General features: G+C 39.3%; 1 protein-coding gene across 1 annotated transcript in view; it reads left to right on the top strand.

Annotated features, from left to right (window-relative positions):
• Positions 1 to 9,492, top strand: part of LOC138666241 (cytochrome P450 2C42-like) — a 33,087-nt gene extending 23,595 nt beyond the window's left edge. Inside the window, exons 5-9 of the mRNA XM_069754475.1 lie at positions 4,707 to 4,883; positions 4,985 to 5,126; positions 8,214 to 8,398; positions 8,494 to 8,635; positions 9,135 to 9,492. Coding sequence (XP_069610576.1) covers positions 4,707 to 4,883; positions 4,985 to 5,126; positions 8,214 to 8,398; positions 8,494 to 8,635; positions 9,135 to 9,337 — 849 coding nt within the window. The 3' untranslated portion in view covers positions 9,338 to 9,492. The remainder of the gene's footprint in view (positions 1 to 4,706; positions 4,884 to 4,984; positions 5,127 to 8,213; positions 8,399 to 8,493; positions 8,636 to 9,134) is intronic.
• Positions 9,493 to 21,218: the final 11,726 nt, after the last annotated feature.

Here is a 21,218-nt window from a genome sequence, read left to right as displayed (position 1 = left end):
GAACATTCATTTTTTTTTTTTAAATAGGCCACACAGGGATCGTTACGTTAATGCATTGAGGCGGTAGGACAGTCTGAACAAATGAGTTTTTAGGGTACGCTTAAAACTGTGGGGATTGGGGATTAATCGTATTGACCTAGGTAGTGCATTCCAAAGAATCGGCGCAGCACGTGTAAAGTCTTGGAGACGGGAGTGGGAGGTTCTGATTATTGAGGATGCTAACCTGAGGTCATTAGCGGAGCGGAGGGCACGGGTAGGGTGGTAGATGCACCCAATTCATTAAAAGGAACAAACCACTTAATATATTAGGAATCTTAAAAGTGCCTTGCTCTTCTGTCAGAAATGTACACACAGTCATGCTCAAAAGTTTACATACCCCAGCAGAATTTTTGCTTTGTTGGCCTTTTTCAGAGAATATGAATGATAACACCAAAACTTTTTCTCCACTCACGGTTAGTGGTTGGGTAAAGCCATTTATTGCCAAACTACTGTGTTTTCTCTTTTTAAATCATAATGACAACCCAAAAAATCCAAATGACCCTGATCAAAATTTCACACACCCTGGTGATTTTGGCCTGATAATATGCACAGAAGTTGACAAAAATGGGTTTGAATGGCTACTAAGGGTAACATCCTGACCTGTTTGCTGGTAATAATAATAATAATTTTTTATTTATATAGCGCCAACATATTCCGCAACGCTTTACAAATGGTAATCAGTGTATGCACATAAAAGCTGAGTGAGTTTCTGGGATCCAGACAGACTCTTGCATCTTTCATCCAGCCACTGACATTTCTGGATTGTGAGGCATGGGGAAAGCAAAAGAACTGTCAGTGGATCTACAGGAAAAGGTAGTGGAACTGTATAAAACAGGAAAGGGATGCAAAAAGATATCGACGGAATTAATAATGCCAGTCAGCAGTGTTCCAATTGTGATTAACAAATGGAAAATCAGGGTCCCTGTAAAATCAAAACCACGGTCAGGTAGACCAACAAAAATTTTATCCACAACTGCAAGGAAAAGTGTTCAGGATGCAAAGAAAAACCCACAAATAACATTAGCTGACAGAACTCTCTGAAAACTAGCAGTGTGGCTGTTTCAAAATGCACAATAAGGAAGCGCTTGAAGAAAAATGGGCTGCATGGTCGAGTCGCCAGAAGTAGCCATTATTGTGTAAATACCACAACCATAAACATTACATTTGGAGAGAGGTCAACAAGGCTTATGATGAAAGGAACACCATTCCTACAGTAAAGCAGGGAGGTGGATCACTGATGTACTGGGGATGTGTGAGCTACAAAATGCACTGGAACTTGGTTAAAATTGAAGAAAAGTTGAATGCAGCATCATCAAATACTGGAGGCAAATTTGCAATAAGCCCGGAAGCTGCACATGGAACGTACTTGTTACAGAACTGCAACTCAGGACTAGGATAGAAAGGGGAAAAGCTGACCCTGAACTATGACTAGGCTGAAACCCTATGATGGCGTGGGTGAGCTGTTTCTTGTGAATAGACTCACCAACATTTCCTAGACTAAACTCAAAGACCTACAGGTGGGGGGAAGGGTATCCCTGAATGATCTAGGAACTGGGAACAAAAAACAAAAACAGGTAACCTCCTAGTAGTAAAATAGAGGAAGCTGCAGAAACGAAAGGAGAACCAAAAACAAAACTGGCAGAACTAGAGATCCCAGAACTGCACAACACAAAACACAGAAGGCTAACAAGGCACCAAGCCAGAACACTAGCAGATTAATGCTGTTGTCCAGTAAGGATTGGGAGACAGGTGCTGGGTAATAAAGGGTGATACAAACACCTGACCTAGGACAAACCCAGCACTAGGGGAAAAAGGCTAGCAGCCTGAAAACCACAACAAGATGGCGGATGGTCAAAAAAATAGATTCTAACAGTACTTGGCCGTTCCAACATTACAACGACCCAAAACACAAGGACAAGTCGACCTGTCATTTGCTACAGCAGAACAAATTGAAGGTTCAGGAGTGTCAATCTCAGTCTCAATATCATTGAGCCACTCTGGGGAGATCTCAAGAGCACAGTTCATGCTAGACAGCCTAGGAATTAACTGGAACTGGAGGCTTTTTGCCAAGAAGAGTGGGCAGCTTTACCACCTGAGAAAATAAATAACCTCATCCACAACTACCACAAAAGACTTCAAGCTGTCATTGAACTTAGAGGGGGAAATACACAGTGCTAAGAAATGGGGCATGTGAACTTTTGATCAGGGTCATTTGGATGTTTTAAGTTGTTATTATGATTTAGAAAAGAGAAAGCACAGTAGTTTGACGATAAATGGCTTCACCCACCACTAACCATAAGTGGTGTACATTTTTTTTGCGTTATTCATATTCTCTGAAAAAAGACCAAGAAAGCAAAAATTCTGCCGGGGTATGTAAACATTTGAGCACAACTGTATATATACACACACTGAACATACATACTGTATGTATTTACAAACACTGAACTTAATAGACCTGTGAAGTCACCAAAGGTCCGTAACGGCTTTCCGACATCAGGCGTAAATGTATTCTGATGTTAGACTCCGGCACTGAGTGCACATTTTTCCTGGCACTTGTCAGCTGTTTTGAACAGCTGACATGTGCCTCTAATAGCTGCAGGTGGAACCCCGATCTGTTGACCCGTTAAATTACACTGTCAAACTCTAACAGCAGCATTTAACTCATGCAAGCGCGTTGGAAATCCCCCCCATCGGTGACCCTGTCACGTGATCGCGGGTCACCGATGGGTTGGCATGACAACCGGGGTTCTCCAGCAGACCTCTATGGTTGTCAGTGCTGGATTGCTATGAGCACCGCCCGGTGGTTGGCGCTTATAGTAAGAGAGCACTTGTGCTACATACAGGCGATTTGATCATTGCTTGTATGTAGCAGAGCCGATTGGATTATGGCAGCTTCTAGTCTCCCGTGGAGACTATTGAAGCATGCCAAAAGTTAACAAAAGTTTTTAAAAATATAAAAAAATTAAAAAAATATAAAAGTTCAAATCACCCCCCAAATCAAACATACACACGTGGTCAAAATTGTTGGTACCACTTGTTTAATCACAGAAAAACCCACAATGTTAACATAAATAACTTGAATCTGACAAAAGTAGTAGTAAATAAAAGATCTATGAAAATGAACAAATGAAAGTCAGACATTGCTTTTTAACCATGCCTCCACAGAATTTTAAAAAATAAAACTCATGAAATAGGCCTTGACAGAAATGATGGTACCCTTAACTTAATATTTTGTTGCACAACCTTTTTGAGGCAATCACTGCAATCAAACGATTTCCCCTTCCTTCCTAGCATCGGCCTTGCCCTTGACTGTAACTAGGGCTTATTTTTGGAGTAGGGCTTATATTTCAAGCATACTCTAAAAATCCTGTAAAATCATGCTAGGGCTTATTTTCAGGGTAGATCTTATTTTCAGCAAAACACATTATTAATTGCACTGCAACCCTAAATCTTTTAATACATTAGGCTACCAGCAATGCTAGAATTTACCCTTGTCACAAGCCTAGACCTCCTTTGTCATTATTTTTAACTCCATTATTCATATCACCACACTGGGCAAAACATTCTGATCACTAAGCTGCTTTAGATCACCAAGGTATGAGCTACAAATAGCTTTGCTCTATCCTCACTAAATGAGGCAGACTCATGTAGCTATACAGGCAGATAAACCACTATACCGTGGTCCAATAAGAAGACTGTGGTTGAGTCTATGCTTTTATTGAACATGATAATGTATTGAAGTGATGAATTTGTATACAACCATAATACATACAGTCAGTGCATGATACAGCAGAAATACATATTACACATGTTATACATTGTGCATGAAGATTTACAAAACTAGTAACTGGCCTATGGTACGACTGACTAAGGTTAGTTTCATATTTGCGTTGGGCAGAGCTGTGGAGGACTGTGTATTTCCTCAGTTAAGCCCCACCCACTGCCGCACCTCTTCCATTCAGCTCCGCCTACATCTGCATGTGTCCTACGTACCTAACTTTAACATTGGGTGTGCAGGCCATGCGGATGTGTCCGCATGCATCGTTTTGATGCTGCGCCAACCGCAACAAAATGCAACTTGTTGCATTCAACGCAGTTCAGCGCAGCGTCAAAATGACGCACGTGGATGTATCCGCATACATCCACATGGCCTGCGTACCCAATGTTAAAAATAGGTACGCAGGACGCATGCAGATGTAGGAGCAGGAGGTAAATTTTCTCTGTACAAGTCATGAGTTATTGCAAGAGTCCCTGGCAGGGAGAGGAGGGAGAAGCTGGGTCCGGAGGTGAAGAGATGATGATTCATGTAGGGACAAGAGTCTTCCTGTTTCTACATAGAGAACAGAAAAGAGAAAAATTATCTGGGTAGAAAGGTAAAATGAGCAATTGTAAGTACACAGCCCTATATATTATGAAAAATGCACAATACTAAGAGGATAAAAACTTTGATGGGAGGAGAAGTGCTTCTTTCAATATTATTGGAATTATGTTATTTTCCTTTTAGGAATTACCATCTCCTGGTTAAATTTATAAGTTTGCTCCTAACTATAGAAAGGACCGAATATGTTAACTAATGAGCATACAGAAATTCCTGTGGGAGCCTTACATGGGTGTAGATGTGTCTGTTTTTTATTTAATCTAATTTAATATTTTTTCTTTTATTTCAGCTATACAACATTTACCCAAATGTCCTGAAGTATATACCTGGACCTCATCATAAAATGATGGAAAACTTTTCTTTCATGGCAGACTATATCAGGAAGAAAATGGAGATCAACATGAAAACTTTGGACAGTAATAACCCAAGAGATTTTATTGACTGTTTCTTGACCAAAATTGAGAAGGTAACCCCCTCCCAAACAAAAATATCCATCAGTTGTCCCATATATATATTAAGAAGCACTTTCTATCATTGTATACACTATTTTCTCTTGTCTACACACAGGAAGGGAAGACTAAAGCAGATATCTACAATACTGATACTTTGGTGATGAATACTTTGCTCATGTTCTTTGGTGGGACAGAAACAGTAAGCGCTACTATGAGATTTACATTATTGCTTCTTATGAAATACCCCAGTATAGCAGGTATGTAACTAGTATCAGACACATCTTTAAATGCCTTATGAGAACTTAAATGAAAGCTATCATCAGAAATTGACCTATCGTTTAAATCAGTATTTAAAGAAAAAAATTTGGTCAATATCCTTTATTTTATAAATGTTGCAATTTTCACACTGACCACTGGGGCTTTTTTACAATCTAACTTCTTGCTGTTTCAAGAAACAACACATGTACATAGCCTCAATATTCAGATCTAAACACTATCTTTTTGTATTGAAGTGTCTAATGAGCATGGGCAAAAGTCGTTGGGAAGGGAGGAGTAGCATGGTCAGACATGACATCAGATGAGCACAAAATACAAAGTTCCCCAGCTCTTGTAGATTTGCTATGAAGATCTTTGGCACAAAAAGTAAAAACCTTTGCTTATCTTGAAATGCAGATAAAGCAAACAAAGTGTCATGGTGAGCTGCAGCCGCTGATGCGGCCCAGCCCCATAGATGCCCCCAAGCCGACCAACCTCCCCCGGGGATGCAATACGGACCCTCTGTACTGCAGAGGGGTACCCAGGCAACCCGAACCAGGGGAGGGCAGAGACCGGGGCTCTGTGGCAGCTGAGCATGAGGACAAGGAAAGAGACACGCAGGACCCGACCACACCGCATAACTTCAGGCACAGAGAAAGCAAAGTCCACCAAAGCAAAGTCACACAGTACACAAACCAAACATGACTATGCCAGGCTCTCGATTCCACACCTCCAGAAGGGCACCACCCAGTGGACCCCAAGGCACCAACGGATCACCGAGGCACATATAGGCCAGACATCAGGACACAGGCAGGACATCAGGGTAAACAAGGTCAACAGGATGCAGGCAAGAAATACCAAAGATAGGACGGAACTAGAGTAGTAACGTATTCCAAAACGGGACTCTTAATGGGCAGCTGTATGTCAGGCGTCACGAAAGCTCAGGGTATTGGTGCTCAGCATAAGGAATATTCAGCGACAAGTCCAAATGTAAGAAGAAGAAGAACAATATGCGGCACTCACCCCAATATAGCTGTGAAGATCGTGAACTTTATTGGAGAACAACTTGAAAATACATCCGTCAGGACATCAGGTAAAACATGAGGGTGCGGTATAGGAGCACATGGACGACGGCCGTTTCACACACACAGGTGCTTCGACGGGTCTGGATAGTAGATTACAACAAGTCATTTCCTTTTAAAGGATCTCTAACATGTACACATAATTGGAAACGTGAATATAACCACTGAACTAATGTGATTAGTGCATAACTATGACATATTAAAATAAATCTACATACAGACTGATTTGTCGAATATTGATTTGTCAAATAATACTTGTAAAGAAAATAATATCGTATGGTATGTGATATCAAATTTGAAGTATCCTTTAGGTAGTGTCCGTCTGTATGTAGATTTATTTTAATATGTCACAGTTATGCACTAATCACATTAGTTCAGTGGTTATATTCACGTTTCCAATTATGTGAATACGGATGTATTTTCAAGTTGTTCTCCAATAAAGTTCACGATCTTCACAGCTATATTGGGGTGAGTGCCGCATATTGTTCTTCTTCTTCTTACATTAGGATGCAGGCAAGACATCAGGGTACAGACAGGACATCAGGACAGACATCAGGACACAGGCAAGGTCTCAGGACATCAGGAATACTGGATAGACATCTGGGACACTGGCGTGGCAGCCCAGGTCGTCGACTGGGACACTGGTGTGGCAGCCAAGGGCACAAGTTATATCAGGACATCAGACACAGGACATCAGGGTACACAAGGTCATCAGGACGCAGGCACGACATCAGGGTACAGACAGAACATCAGAACATCTGGACCCAGGGTCACCGGCAGACATCAGACAGGAGTCGTTCGGTTCTGGACATCCGACACGACCTACAAGCAGCACCAGTCATCAGGCTCCAAGCTCCAGCAGGGCCATCAGGTTCCAGACTGCGGTTGTCAGGCTCCGGGCATCAGACCTAGGAAGGAACTGAAGCGTGATGGTGCAAGCACCGCCGTACTGGACGTGGACCAAACAGGGTTAACACCGCATGGTAGTAAGAGCACAGAGTTGTAGATGCTCAGCAGAAACATCGGTTACAAGAGACTCAAAGTCACAGGGTGTGAGGCTCCAGATGCAGAGGTATTCCAGGAACATAATCACAGCAAACACAGTTCAGACAGGACAGTTACAGGATCAAGGATTCAGGCCTGGCTATACCGCCTCCAGGACAGGCACCAGAACAGGACTGAACAGGAATCAAGGCAAGGACTTTGATACCAAAACATAGACAGGAGAGGTGCATGAACACAAACACACATAGCAAAGTTCAGGAGCTTTGTGAGTAGCTCCAGCCCTGCCCAAAGGGCAGGGGAACTTTATATAGGATCTGCCCCTCAGCAATTGGCTGGGGACAGCATTTCAAGTACACACCCTAACCCTGATAAAAACAGGGGAGGTGTGGCCACGCACACCCTTAGCACAAACCGAAACCATTACAGCACAATCAGTGCAGGAACTGAGGCTCAGGGCATCTGGCTGTGACTGCATGCACTGACACATGTGGAAAGTCATGCACAGACATGCATTGTCACACCGAAAAGCAGATACAGACAGAACGGCATGACACATTGGCATCCACTTGTTTGAATATAAAACTTCACCAATTTATTAGTACAGTTTATATAATTACAGGTACATTAATAATATTGCATCAAGGCAATAAAATGACACATTTCAGGCATAAAACTGTTATTAATCATGACAAAAATATGACATCAGTTAAAGCGGTGTTGCTTGTCATTATGATACTGCCCTTGATAATCTGGAACCTTGTGATAAATTCTTCCTGAAAGAACAGTGGGTTTGAGTGAAAAAAAACCTAAGTACCATGAAATTGCAAAATTACGACTTACAGAAAAGAATTAATGATAGTAATATGAAACAAAAAACATTTCCAAAATTATATAAAAAATACATATAACACGAGAACATGATTTAAACATTAGGTAATTTTTAGATAATAGCTCCCGTTTAAACAACATATAAAAATTCTATAATTTTTTTGTTTTCCTCAGAGAAAGTTTACAATGAGATAGACAACGTAATTGGCCAACGTCCACCAAATTTTGAGGACAGATTCAAAATGCCGTACACAGACGCTTTTATACATGAAGTTCAGAGATTTGGTGATGTGACACCATTGGGTCTTCCCCATGAATTGACCATGGATACTAAGATTCGCAATTATATATTCAAGAAAGTAAGTACCAATTTAGACAAAGGAAAATATTAAAAATTAAAAAAAGCATTAAAAAAAGTTTACTCATCATTTTCTAATTATTTTCCAAATCACAGGGAACAGTTTTCACTCCAGTTCTTACAGGTGTGCACAATGACGAGACACAGTTCAAGAACCCTAAGAATTTTGACCCAAAAAACTTTTTGGATGAAAATGGTAAACTGATGAAGAACGAGTCCTTGGTGCCATTTTCTGCAGGTGAGGGTGACATGAAACTAGTTTCTGACACTAATATTTTAGTGAAAACATGGATTTTGGACCAAACAGGGCATCGAATTCTGGAGATATTCCACTTGGAAATGTATAAATTAAATGACAGCTGGGTGTTACCAGCCATATAACATTTGTTTGCTCCAAGTCAACAGAGCAGCTTTTCCTCTCCTGGGCTGCTTTGTTTCACGGGGTGTGACTGACCGCGTCATGCTGATTGCCAGCTGGCTCTCCGCAGTTATGTAGTGGGGAGAGGCTGTCAATAAGCATGACTTCGGCAGTACGCCCCGTCAACAGAGCAAAAGAGAATCCACGGCAGTCACAACAAGCAGGTAGGTAGCAAATACCTGCTTGTTAGTTCTTAGGCACATAGTAAAAAAATAAAAAATCCCGGATAAGCCCTTTAAAATGAATGTGTATGTAATATAAAGCCGAATATGTCACCGATTCTAGATGTTTTTTTATATTCACCATCTTTTATTTCCAGGTAAAAGAATTTGTCCGGGCAAGAGCTTGGCTCTTATGGAGCATTTCATTTTTATCACCACACTTCTGCAGAACTTCACAATCAAGTCACCAGTGTCCCTGGAGAAGATCTCAGTCACTGCGGTGGGATGTGGACTTGGCCATGTTCCTCCCACTTTTGAGATATGTCTTATACCCCGAGCATGTTCTCAAGAAGAACAATAATATCATAAGTTGTAATAAACTAAGAGATTAGGAGATTAGTGAAGTATTCATGAGTGCGGGAAGCAATTTTTTTATAGGGAAGAAAGATAACATTCCATGTATTACTCATTTGTATCATTAGCTTATGGAATAAATAACAGTTTACAGATTGGAAAGGAGCTGCATTATCAGGTACAGCACTTGAGAAGAGCATTGATATAAAAAAAAATCAATAAATACAAAATGTTATTTTTAGGGTTTCCTTTAAAAAAAGCAGCCGATCAGCCCTGCTGCAAGTATATACCACTGGATTATTCAATGCTTGTTAAAACAGAACGTCAGACATGATGGTGCTCAGCTATGCAGCTGTACAATCTTCAAAAATGAAGAGAAGAAAAATAAGGGGCACTCACCACTGGTGCATTATTTTGTGTTTTTTTATTCCAAGATCACATGAGAATTCAGAGTGAAGACACAGACTGGCAGAACCTGACTGGGACAAAAACGTAGCTCTGCCACACTAATCCCACCAGCCCACAAGCGATAACACTCCCCAATCAATGAATTTTGGTTTGCTTGGTCATGCTCCTCAGCAATCTCTTGGAGGAGTTACTTGAAGAGCCACAGGTAAATGGTGCAACAGTGATATGATTGTTCCATTTACATGGCGTTCTTCAGAGCTCTGGTTCTCGGGATTTTGGGGGTCCCAGAGGTCGGATTCCCAGCAGTTGGAGAGTTATCCACTATCCAGAGGATAAGAGATAACCTTCAAACTCGTGATAATCCTTTTAAACAGGTTTTCAAGATTTTGTTTTATTTGCCCATAGGGATTTAGAAAATAATAAACCAATATGTGTGCATATACAGAATAATACAGATACTGATAAGGACAGGAGAAGTGGTACTGTGCAGTGTATATATACAGAATAATACATATACTGATAATTACACCCAGTATACAGGACAGAAGTGGTACTGTGCAGTGTATATATACAGGATAATACAGATACTGATAAGGACAGGAGAAGTGGTACTGTGCAGTGTATATATAGAGGATAATACAGATACTAATAATTACACCCAGTATACAGGACAGGAGAAGTGGTACTGTGCAGTGTATATATACAGAAAAATACAGATACTGAAAATTACACCCAGTATACAGGACAGAAGTGGTACTGTGCAGTGTATATATACAGAATAATACAGATCCTGACAATTACACCCAGTATACAGAACAGGAGAAATGGTACTGTGCAGTGTATACAGTGGGGCAAAAAAGTATTTAGTCAGTCAGCAATAGTGCAAGTTCCACCACTTAAAAAGATGAGAGGCGTCTGTAATTTACATCATAGGTAGACCTCAACTATGGGAGACAAACTGAGGAAAAAAAATCCAGAAAATCACATTGTCTGTTTTTTTATCATTTTATTTGCATATTATGGTGGAAAATAAGTATTTGGTCAGAAGCAAACAATCAAGATTTCTGGCTCTCACAGACCTGTAACTTCTTCTTTAAAAGTCTCCTCTTTCCTCCACTCATTACCTGTAGTAATGGCACCTGTTTAAACTTGTTATCAGTATAAAAAGACACCTGTGCACACCCTCAAACAGTCTGACTCCAAACTCCACTATGGTGAAGACCAAAGAGCTGTCAAAGGACACCAGAAACAAAATTGTAGCCCTGCACCAGGCTGGGAAGACTGAATCTGCAATAGCCAACCAGCTTTGAGTGAAGAAATCAACAGTGGGAGCAATAATTAGAAAATGGAAGACATACAAGACCACTGATAATCTCCCTCGATCTGGGGCTCCACGCAAAATCCCACCCCGTGGGGTCAGAATGATCACAAGAACGGTGAGCAAAAATCCCAGAACCACGCGGGGGGACCTAGTAAATGAACTGCAGAGAGCTGGGACCAATGTAACAAGGTCTACCATAAGTAACACACTACGCCACCATGGACTCAGATCCTGCAGTGCCAGACGTGTCCCACTGCTTAAGCCAGTACATGTCCGGGCCCGTCTGAAGTTTGCTAGAGAGCATTTGGATGATCCAGAGTAGTTTTGGGAGAATGTCCTATGGTCTGATGAAACCAAACTGGAACTGTTTGGTAGAAACACAACTTGTCGTGTTTGGAGGAAAAAGAATACTGAGTTGCATCCATCAAACACCAAACCTACTGTAAAGCATGGTGGTGGAAACATCATGCTTTGGGGCTGTTTCTCTGCAAAGGGGCCAGGACGACTGATCCGGGTACATGAAAGAATGAATGGGGCCATGTATCGTGAGATTTTGAGTGCAAACCTCCTTCCATCAGCAAGGGCATTGAAGATGAAACGTGGCTGGGTCTTTCAACATGACAATGATCCAAAGCACACTGCCAGGGCAACGAAGGAGTGGCTTCGTAAGAAGCATTTCAAGGTCCTGGAGTGGCCTAGCCAGTCTCCAGATTTCAACCCTATAGAAAACCTATGGAGGGAGTTGAAAGTCCGTGTTGCCAAGCGAAAAGCCAAAAACATCACTGCTCTAGAGGAGATCTGCATGGAGGAATGGGCCAACATAACAACAACAGTGTGTGGCAACCTTGTGAAGACTTACAGAAAACGTTTGACCCCTGTCATTGCCAACAAAGGATATATTACAAAGTATTGAGATGAAATTTTGTTTCTGACCAAATACTTATTTTCCACCATAATATGCAAATAAAATGATAAAAAAACAGACAATGTGATTTTCTGGATTTTTTTTTCTCAGTTTGTCTCCCATAGTTGAGGTCTACCTATGATGTAAATTACAGACGCCTCTCATCTTTTTAAGTGGTGGAACTTGCACTATTGCTGACTGACTAAATACTTTTTTGCCCCACTGTATATACAGAAAAATACAGATACTGAAAATTACACCCAGTATACAGGACAGAAGTGGTACTGTGCAGTGTATATATACAGAATAATACAGATCCTGACAATTACACCCAGTATACAGGACAGGAGAAGTGGTACTGTGCAGTGTATATATACAGAAAAATACAGATACTGAAAATTACACCCAGTATACAGGACAGAAGTGGTACTGTGCAGTGTATATATACAGAAAAATACAGATACTGAAAATTACACCCAGTATACAGGACAGAAGTGGTACTGTGCAGTGTATATATACAGAATAATACAGATCCTGACAATTACACCCAGTATACAGAACAGGAGAAATGGTACTGTGCAGTGTATATATACAGAAAAATACAGATACTGAAAATTACACCCAGTATACAGGACAGAAGTGGTACTGTGCAGTGTATATATACAGAATAATACAGATACTGAGAATTACACCCAGTATACAGAACAGGAGAAGTGGTACTGTGCAGTGTATATATACAGAATAATACAGATACTGAGAATTACACCCAGTATACAGGACAGAAGTGGTACTGTGCAGTGTATATATACAGAAAAATACAGATACTGATAATTACACCCAATATACAGGACAGAAGTGGTACTGTGCAGTGTATATATAGAGGATAATACAGATACTAATAATTACACCCAGTATACAGGACAGGAGAAGTGGTACTGTGCAGTGTATATATACAGAATAATACAGATACTGAAAATTACACCCAGTATACAGGACAGAAGTGGTACTGTGCAGTGTATATATACAGAAAAATACAGATACTGAAAATTACACCCAGTATACAGGACAGGAGAAGTGGTACTGTACTGTGTATATATACAGAAAAATACAGATACTGATAATTACACCCAATATACAGGACAGAAGTGGTACTGTGCAGTGTATATATAGAGGATAATACAGATACTAATAATTACACCCAGTATACAGGACAGGAGAAGTGGTACTGTGCAGTGTATATATACAGAATAATACAGATACTGAAAATTACACCCAGTATACAGGACAGAAGTGGTACTGTGCAGTGTATATATACAGAAAAATACAGATACTGAAAATTACACCCAGTATACAGGACAGGAGAAGTGGTACTGTACTGTGTATATATACAGAAAAATACAGATACTGATAATTACACCCAATATACAGGACAGAAGTGGTACTGTGCAGTGTATATATAGAGGATAATACAGATACTAATAATTACACCCAGTATACAGGACAGGAGAAGTGGTACTGTGCAGTGTATATATACAGAATAATACAGATACTGAAAATTACACCCAGTATACAGGACAGAAGTGGTACTGTGCAGTGTATATATACAGAAAAATACAGATACTGAAAATTACACCCAGTATACAGGACAGAAGTGGTACTGTGCAGTGTATATATACAGAATAATGCAGATACTGAGAATTACACCCAGTATACAGAACAGGAGAAGTGGTACTGTGCAGTGTATATATAGAGGATAATACAGATACTGAGAATTACACCCAGTATACAGGACAGGAGGAGTGGTACTGTGCAGTGTATATATACAGAATAATACAGATACTGATAATTACACCCAGTATACAGGACAGGAGGAGTGGTACTGTGCAGTGTATATATACAGAATAATACAGATACTGATAATTACACCCAGTATACAGGACAGGAGGAGTGGTACTGTGCAGTGTGTATATACAGAATAATACAGATACTGATAATTACACCCAGTATACAGGACAGGAGAAGTGGTACTGTGCAGTGTATATATACAGAATAATACAGATACTGATAATTACACCCAGTATACAGGACAGGAGGAGTGGTACTGTGCAGTGTGTATATACAGAATAATAAAGATACTGATAATTACACCCAGTATACAGGACAGGAGAAGTGGTACTGTGCAGTGTATATATACAGAATAATACAGATACTGAAAATTACACCCAGTATACAGGACAGAAGTGGTACTGTGCAGTGTATATATACAGAAAAATACAGATACTGAAAATTACACCCAGTATACAGGACAGAAGTGGTACTGTGCAGTGTATATATACAGAATAATAAAGATACTGATAATTACACCCAGTATACAGGACAGGAGGAGTGGTACTGTGCAGTGTATATATACAGAATAATACAGATACTGATAATTACACCCAGTATACAGGACAGGAGGAGTGGTACTGTGCAGTGTATATATACAGAATAATACAGATACTGAGAATTACACCCAGTATACAGAACAGGAGAAGTGGTACTGTGCAGTGTATATATACAGAATAATACAGATACTAATAATTACACCCAGTAAACAGGACAGGAGGAGTGGTACTGTGCAGTGTGTATATACAGAATAATAAAGATACTGATAATTACACCCAGTATACAGGACAGGAGGAGTGGTACTGTGCAGTGTATATATACAGAAAAATACAGATACTGATAATTACACCCAGTATACAGGACAGAAGTAGTACTGTGCAGTGTATATATACAGAAAAATACAGATACTGAGAATTACACCCAGTATACAGGACAGGAGAAGTGGTACTGTGCAGTGTATATATAGAGGATAATACAGATACTGATAATTACACCCAGTATACAGGACAGGAGAAGTGGTACTGTGCAGTGTATATATAGAGGATAATACAGATACTGAGAATTACACCCAGTATACAGGACAGGAGAAGTGGTACTGTGCAGTGTATATATAGAGGATAATACAGATACTGATAATTACGCCCAGTAAACAGGACAGGAGAAGTGGTACTGTGAAGTGTATATATACAGAATAATACAGATACTGATAATTACACCCAGTATACAGGGCAGAAGAAGTGGTACTGTGCAGTGTATATATACAGAATAATACAGATACTGAGAATTACACCCAGTATACAGGACAGGAGAAGTGGTACTGTGCAGTGTATATACACACAGAATAATACAGATACTGATAATTACACCCAGTATACAGGGCAGAAGAAGTGGTACTGTGCAGTGTATATATACAGAATAATACAGATACTGAGAATTACACCCAGTATACAGGACAGGAGAAGTGGTACTGTGCAGTGTATATATACAGAATAATACAGATACTGAGAATTACACCCAGTATACAGGGCACAAGAAGTGGTACTGTGCAGTGTATATATACAGAATAATACAGATACTAATAATTACACCCAGTATAGAGGACAGAAGAAGTGGTACTGTGCAGTGTATATATAGAGGATAATACAGATACTAATAATTACACCCAGTATACAGGACAGGATAAGGGGTACTGTGCAGTGTGTATATTCAGAATAATACAGATACTGAGAATTACACCCAGTATACAGGACAGGAGGAGTGGTATTGTGCAGTGTATATATAGAGGATAATACAGATACTAATAATTACGCCCAGTAAACAGGACAGGAGAAGTGGTACTGTGCAGTGTATATATACAGAATAATACAGATACTGAGAATTACACCCAGTATACAGGGCAGAAGAAGTGGTACTGTGCAGTGTATATATACAGAATAATACAGATACTGAGAATTACACCCAGTATACAGGACAGGAGAAGTGGTACTGTGCAGTGTATATATACAGAATAATACAGATACTGAGAATTACACCCAGTATACAGGACAGGAGAAGTGGTACTGTGCAGTGTATATATACAGAATAATACAGATCCTGACAATTACACCCAGTATACAGGACAGGAGAAGTGGTACTGTGCAGTGTATATATACAGAATAATACAGATACTGATAATTACACCCAGTATACAGGGCAGAAGAAGTGGTACTGTGCAGTGTATATATACAGAATAATACAGATACTGAGAATTACACCCAGTATACAGGGCAGAAGAAGTGGTACTGTGCAGTGTATATATACAGAATAATACAGATACTGAGAATTACACCCAGTATACAGGACAGGAGAAGTGGTACTGTGCAGTGTATATATACAGAATAATACAGATACTGAGAATTACACCCACTATACAGGACAGAAGTGGTACTGTGCAGTGTATATATACAGAATAATACAGATCCTGACAATTACACCCAGTATACAGGACAGGAGAAGTGGTACTGTGCAGTGTATATATACAGAATAATACAGAAACTGAGAATTACACCCAGTATACAGGACAGGAGAAGTGGTACTGTGCAGTGTATATATACAGAATAATACAGATACTGAGAATTACACCCAGTATACAGGACAGGAGAAGTGGTACTGTACTGTGTATATATACAGAATAATACAGATACTGAGAATTACACCCAGTATACAGGACAGGAGAAGTGGTACTGTGCAGTGTATATATACAGAATAATACAGATACTAATAATTACACCCAGTATACAGGACCGGAGAAGTGGTACTGTGCAGTGTATATATACAGAATAATACAGATCCTGACAATTACACCCAGTATACAGGACAGGAGAAGTGGTACTGTGCAGTGTATATATACAGAATAATACAGATACTGAGAATTACACCCAGTATACAGGACAGGAGAAGTGGTACTGTGCAGTGTATATATAGAGGATAATACAGATACTAATAATTACACCCAGTATACAGGACAGGATAAGGGGCACTGTGCATTGTGTATATATACAGAATAATACAGATACTGAAAATTACACCCAGTATACAGGACAGGATAAGTGGTACTGTGCAGTGTATATATACAGAATAATACAGATACTGAGAATTACACCCAGTATACAGGACAGAAGAAGTGGTACTGTGCAGTGTATATATAGAGGATAATACAGATACTGATAATTACGCCCAGTAAACAGGACAGGAGAAGTGGTACTGTGAAGTGTATATATACAGAATAATACAGATACTGATAATTACACCCAGTATACAGGGCAGAAGAAGTGGTACTGTGCAGTGTATATATACAGAATAATACAGATACTGAGAATTACACCCAGTATACAGGACAGGAGAAGTGGTACTGTGCAGTGTATATACACACAGAATAATACAGATACTGATAATTACACCCAGTATACAGGGCAGAAGAAGTGGTACTGTGCAGTGTATATATACAGAATAATACAGATACTGAGAATTACACCCAGTATACAGGACAGGAGAAGTGGTACTGTGCAGTGTATATATACAGAATAATACAGATACTGAGAATTACACCCAGTATACAGGGCACAAGAAGTGGTACTGTGCAGTGTATATATACAGAATAATACAGATACTAATAATTACACCCAGTATAGAGGACAGAAGAAGTGGTACTGTGCAGTGTATATATAGAGGATAATACAGATACTAATAATTACACCCAGTATACAGGACAGGATAAGGGGTACTGTGCAGTGTGTATATTCAGAATAATACAGATACTCAGAATTACACCCAGTATACAGGACAGGAGGAGTGGTATTGTGCAGTGTATATATAGAGGATAATACAGATACTAATAATTACGCCCAGTAAACAGGACAGGAGAAGTGGTACTGTGCAGTGTATATATACAGAATAATACAGATACTGAGAATTACACCCAGTATACAGGGCAGAAGAAGTGGTACTGTGCAGTGTATATATACAGAATAATACAGATACTGAGAATTACACCCAGTATACAGGACAGGAGAAGTGGTACTGTGCAGTGTATATATACAGAATAATACAGATACTGAGAATTACACCCAGTATACAGGACAGGAGAAGTGGTACTGTGCAGTGTATATATACAGAATAATACAGATCCTGACAATTACACCCAGTATACAGGACAGGAGAAGTGGTACTGTGCAGTGTATATATACAGAATAATACAGATACTGATAATTACACCCAGTATACAGGGCAGAAGAAGTGGTACTGTGCAGTGTATATATACAGAATAATACAGATACTGAGAATTACACCCAGTATACAGGGCAGAAGAAGTGGTACTGTGCAGTGTATATATACAGAATAATACAGATACTGAGAATTACACCCAGTATACAGGACAGGAGAAGTGGTACTGTGCAGTGTATATATACAGAATAATACAGATACTGAGAATTACACCCACTATACAGGACAGAAGTGGTACTGTGCAGTGTATATATACAGAATAATACAGATCCTGACAATTACACCCAGTATACAGGACAGGAGAAGTGGTACTGTGCAGTGTATATATACAGAATAATACAGAAACTGAGAATTACACCCAGTATACAGGACAGGAGAAGTGGTACTGTGCAGTGTATATATACAGAATAATACAGATACTGAGAATTACACCCAGTATACAGGACAGGAGAAGTGGTACTGTGCAGTGTATATATAGAGGATAATACAGATACTAATAATTACACCCAGTATACAGGACAGGATAAGGGGCACTGTGCATTGTGTATATATACAGAATAATACAGATACTGAGAATTACACCCAGTATACAGGACAGGATAAGTGGTACTGTGCAGTGTATATATACAGAATAATACAGATACTGAGAATTACACCCAGTATACAGGACAGAAGAAGTGGTACTGTGCAGTGTATATATAGAGGATAATACAGATACTAATAATTACACCCAGTAAACAGGACAGGAGAAGTGGTACTGTGCAGTGTATATATACAGAATAATACAGATACTGATAATTACACCCAGTATACAGGACAGGAGAAGTGGTACTGTGCAGTGTATATATACAGAATAATACAGATACTGAGAATTACACCCAGTATACAGGACAGGAGAAGTGGTACTGTGCAGTGTATATATACAGAATAATACAGATACTGATAATTACACCCAGTATACAGGACAGGAGAAGTGGTACTGTGCAGTGTATATATACAGAATAATACAGATACTGATAATTACACCCAGTATACAGGACAGGAGAAGTGGTACTGTGCAGTGTATATATACAGAATAATACAGATACTGATAATTACACCCAGTATACAGGACAGGAGAAGTGGTACTGTGCAGTGTATATATACAGAATAATACAGATACTGAGAATTACACCCAGTATATAGGACAGAAGAAGTGGTACTGTGCAGTGTATATATACAGAATAATACAGATACTGATAATTACACCCAGTATACAGGACAGGAGGAGTGGTACTGTGCAGTGTATATATATATATATACAGAATAATACAGATACTGATAATTACACCCAGTATACAGGGCAGAAGAAGTGGTACTGTGCAGTGTATATATACAGAATAATACAGATACTGATAATTACACCCAGTATACAGGACAGGAGAAGTGGTACTGTGCAGTGTATATATACAGAATAATACAGATACTGATAATTACACCCAGTATACAGGACAGGAGAATTGGTACTGTGCAGTGTATATATACAGAATAATACAGATACTGATAATTACACCCAGTATACAGGACAGGAGAAGTGGTACTGTGCAGTGTATATATACAGAATAATACAGATACTGATAATTACACCCAGTAAAGAGGGCAGAAGAAGTGGTACTGTGCAGTGTATATATATACAGAATAATACAGATACTGAGAATTACACCCAGTATACAGGACAGGAGAAGTGGTACTGTGCAGTGTATATATACAGAATAATACAGATACTGAGAATTACACCCAGTATACAGGACAGAAGAAGTGGTACTGTGCAGTGTATATATAGAGGATAATACAGATACTAATAATTACACCCAGTAAACAGGACAGGAGAAGTGGTACTGTGCAGTGTATATATACAGAATAATACAGACACTGAGTATTACACCCATTATACAGGACAGGGGAAGTGGTACTGTGCAGTGTATATATACAGAATAATACAGATACTAATAATTACACCCAGTAAACAGGACAGAAGAAGTGGTACTGTGCAGTGTATATATACAGAAAAATACAGATCCTGACAATTACACCCAGTATACAGGACAGAAGAAGTGGTACTGTACTGTGTATATATAGAGGATAATACAGATACTAATAATTACACCCAGTAAACAGGACAGGAGAAGTGGTACTGTGCAGTGTATATATACAGAATAATACAGATACTGAGAATTACACCCAGTATACAGGACAGAAGAAGTGGTACTGTGCAGTGTATATATACAGAATAATACAGATACTGAGAATTACACCCAGTATACAGGACAGAAGTGGTACTGTGCAGTGTATATATACAGAATAATACAGATCCTGACAATTACACCCAGTATACAGGACAGGAGAAGTGGTACTGTGCAGTGTATATATACAGAAAAATACAGATACTGAAAATTACACCCAGTATACAGGACAGAAGTGGTACTGTGCAGTGTATATATACAGAAAAATACAGATACTGAAAATTACACCCAGTATACAGGACAGAAGTGGTACTGTGCAGTGTATATATACAGAATAATACAGATCCTGACAATTACACCCAGTATACAGAACAGGAGAAATGGTACTGTGCAGTGTATATATACAGAAAAATACAGATACTGAAAATTACACCCAGTATACAGGACAGAAGTGGTACTGTGCAGTGTATATATACAGAATAATACAGATACTGAGAATTACACCCAGTATACAGAACAGGAGAAGTGGTACTGTGCAGTGTATATATACAGAATAATACAGATACTGAGAATTACACCCAGTATACAGGACAGAAGTGGTACTGTGCAGTGTATATATACAGAAAAATACAGATACTGATAATTACACCCAATATACAGGACAGAAGTGGTACTGTGCAGTGTATATATAGAGGATAATACAGATACTAATAATTACACCCAGTATACAGGACAGGAGAAGTGGTACTGTGCAGTGTATATATACAGAATAATACAGATACTGAAAATTACACCCAGTATACAGGACAGAAGTGGTACTGTGCAGTGTATATATACAGAAAAATACAGATACTGAAAATTACACCCAGTATACAGGACAGGAGAA

Source organism: Ranitomeya imitator, chromosome 2 (assembly GCF_032444005.1).
Source record: "Ranitomeya imitator isolate aRanImi1 chromosome 2, aRanImi1.pri, whole genome shotgun sequence".
In the NCBI taxonomy this organism is placed as follows: domain Eukaryota; kingdom Metazoa; phylum Chordata; class Amphibia; order Anura; family Dendrobatidae; genus Ranitomeya; species Ranitomeya imitator.
This window is presented reverse-complemented; position numbering and strand designations above follow the sequence as displayed.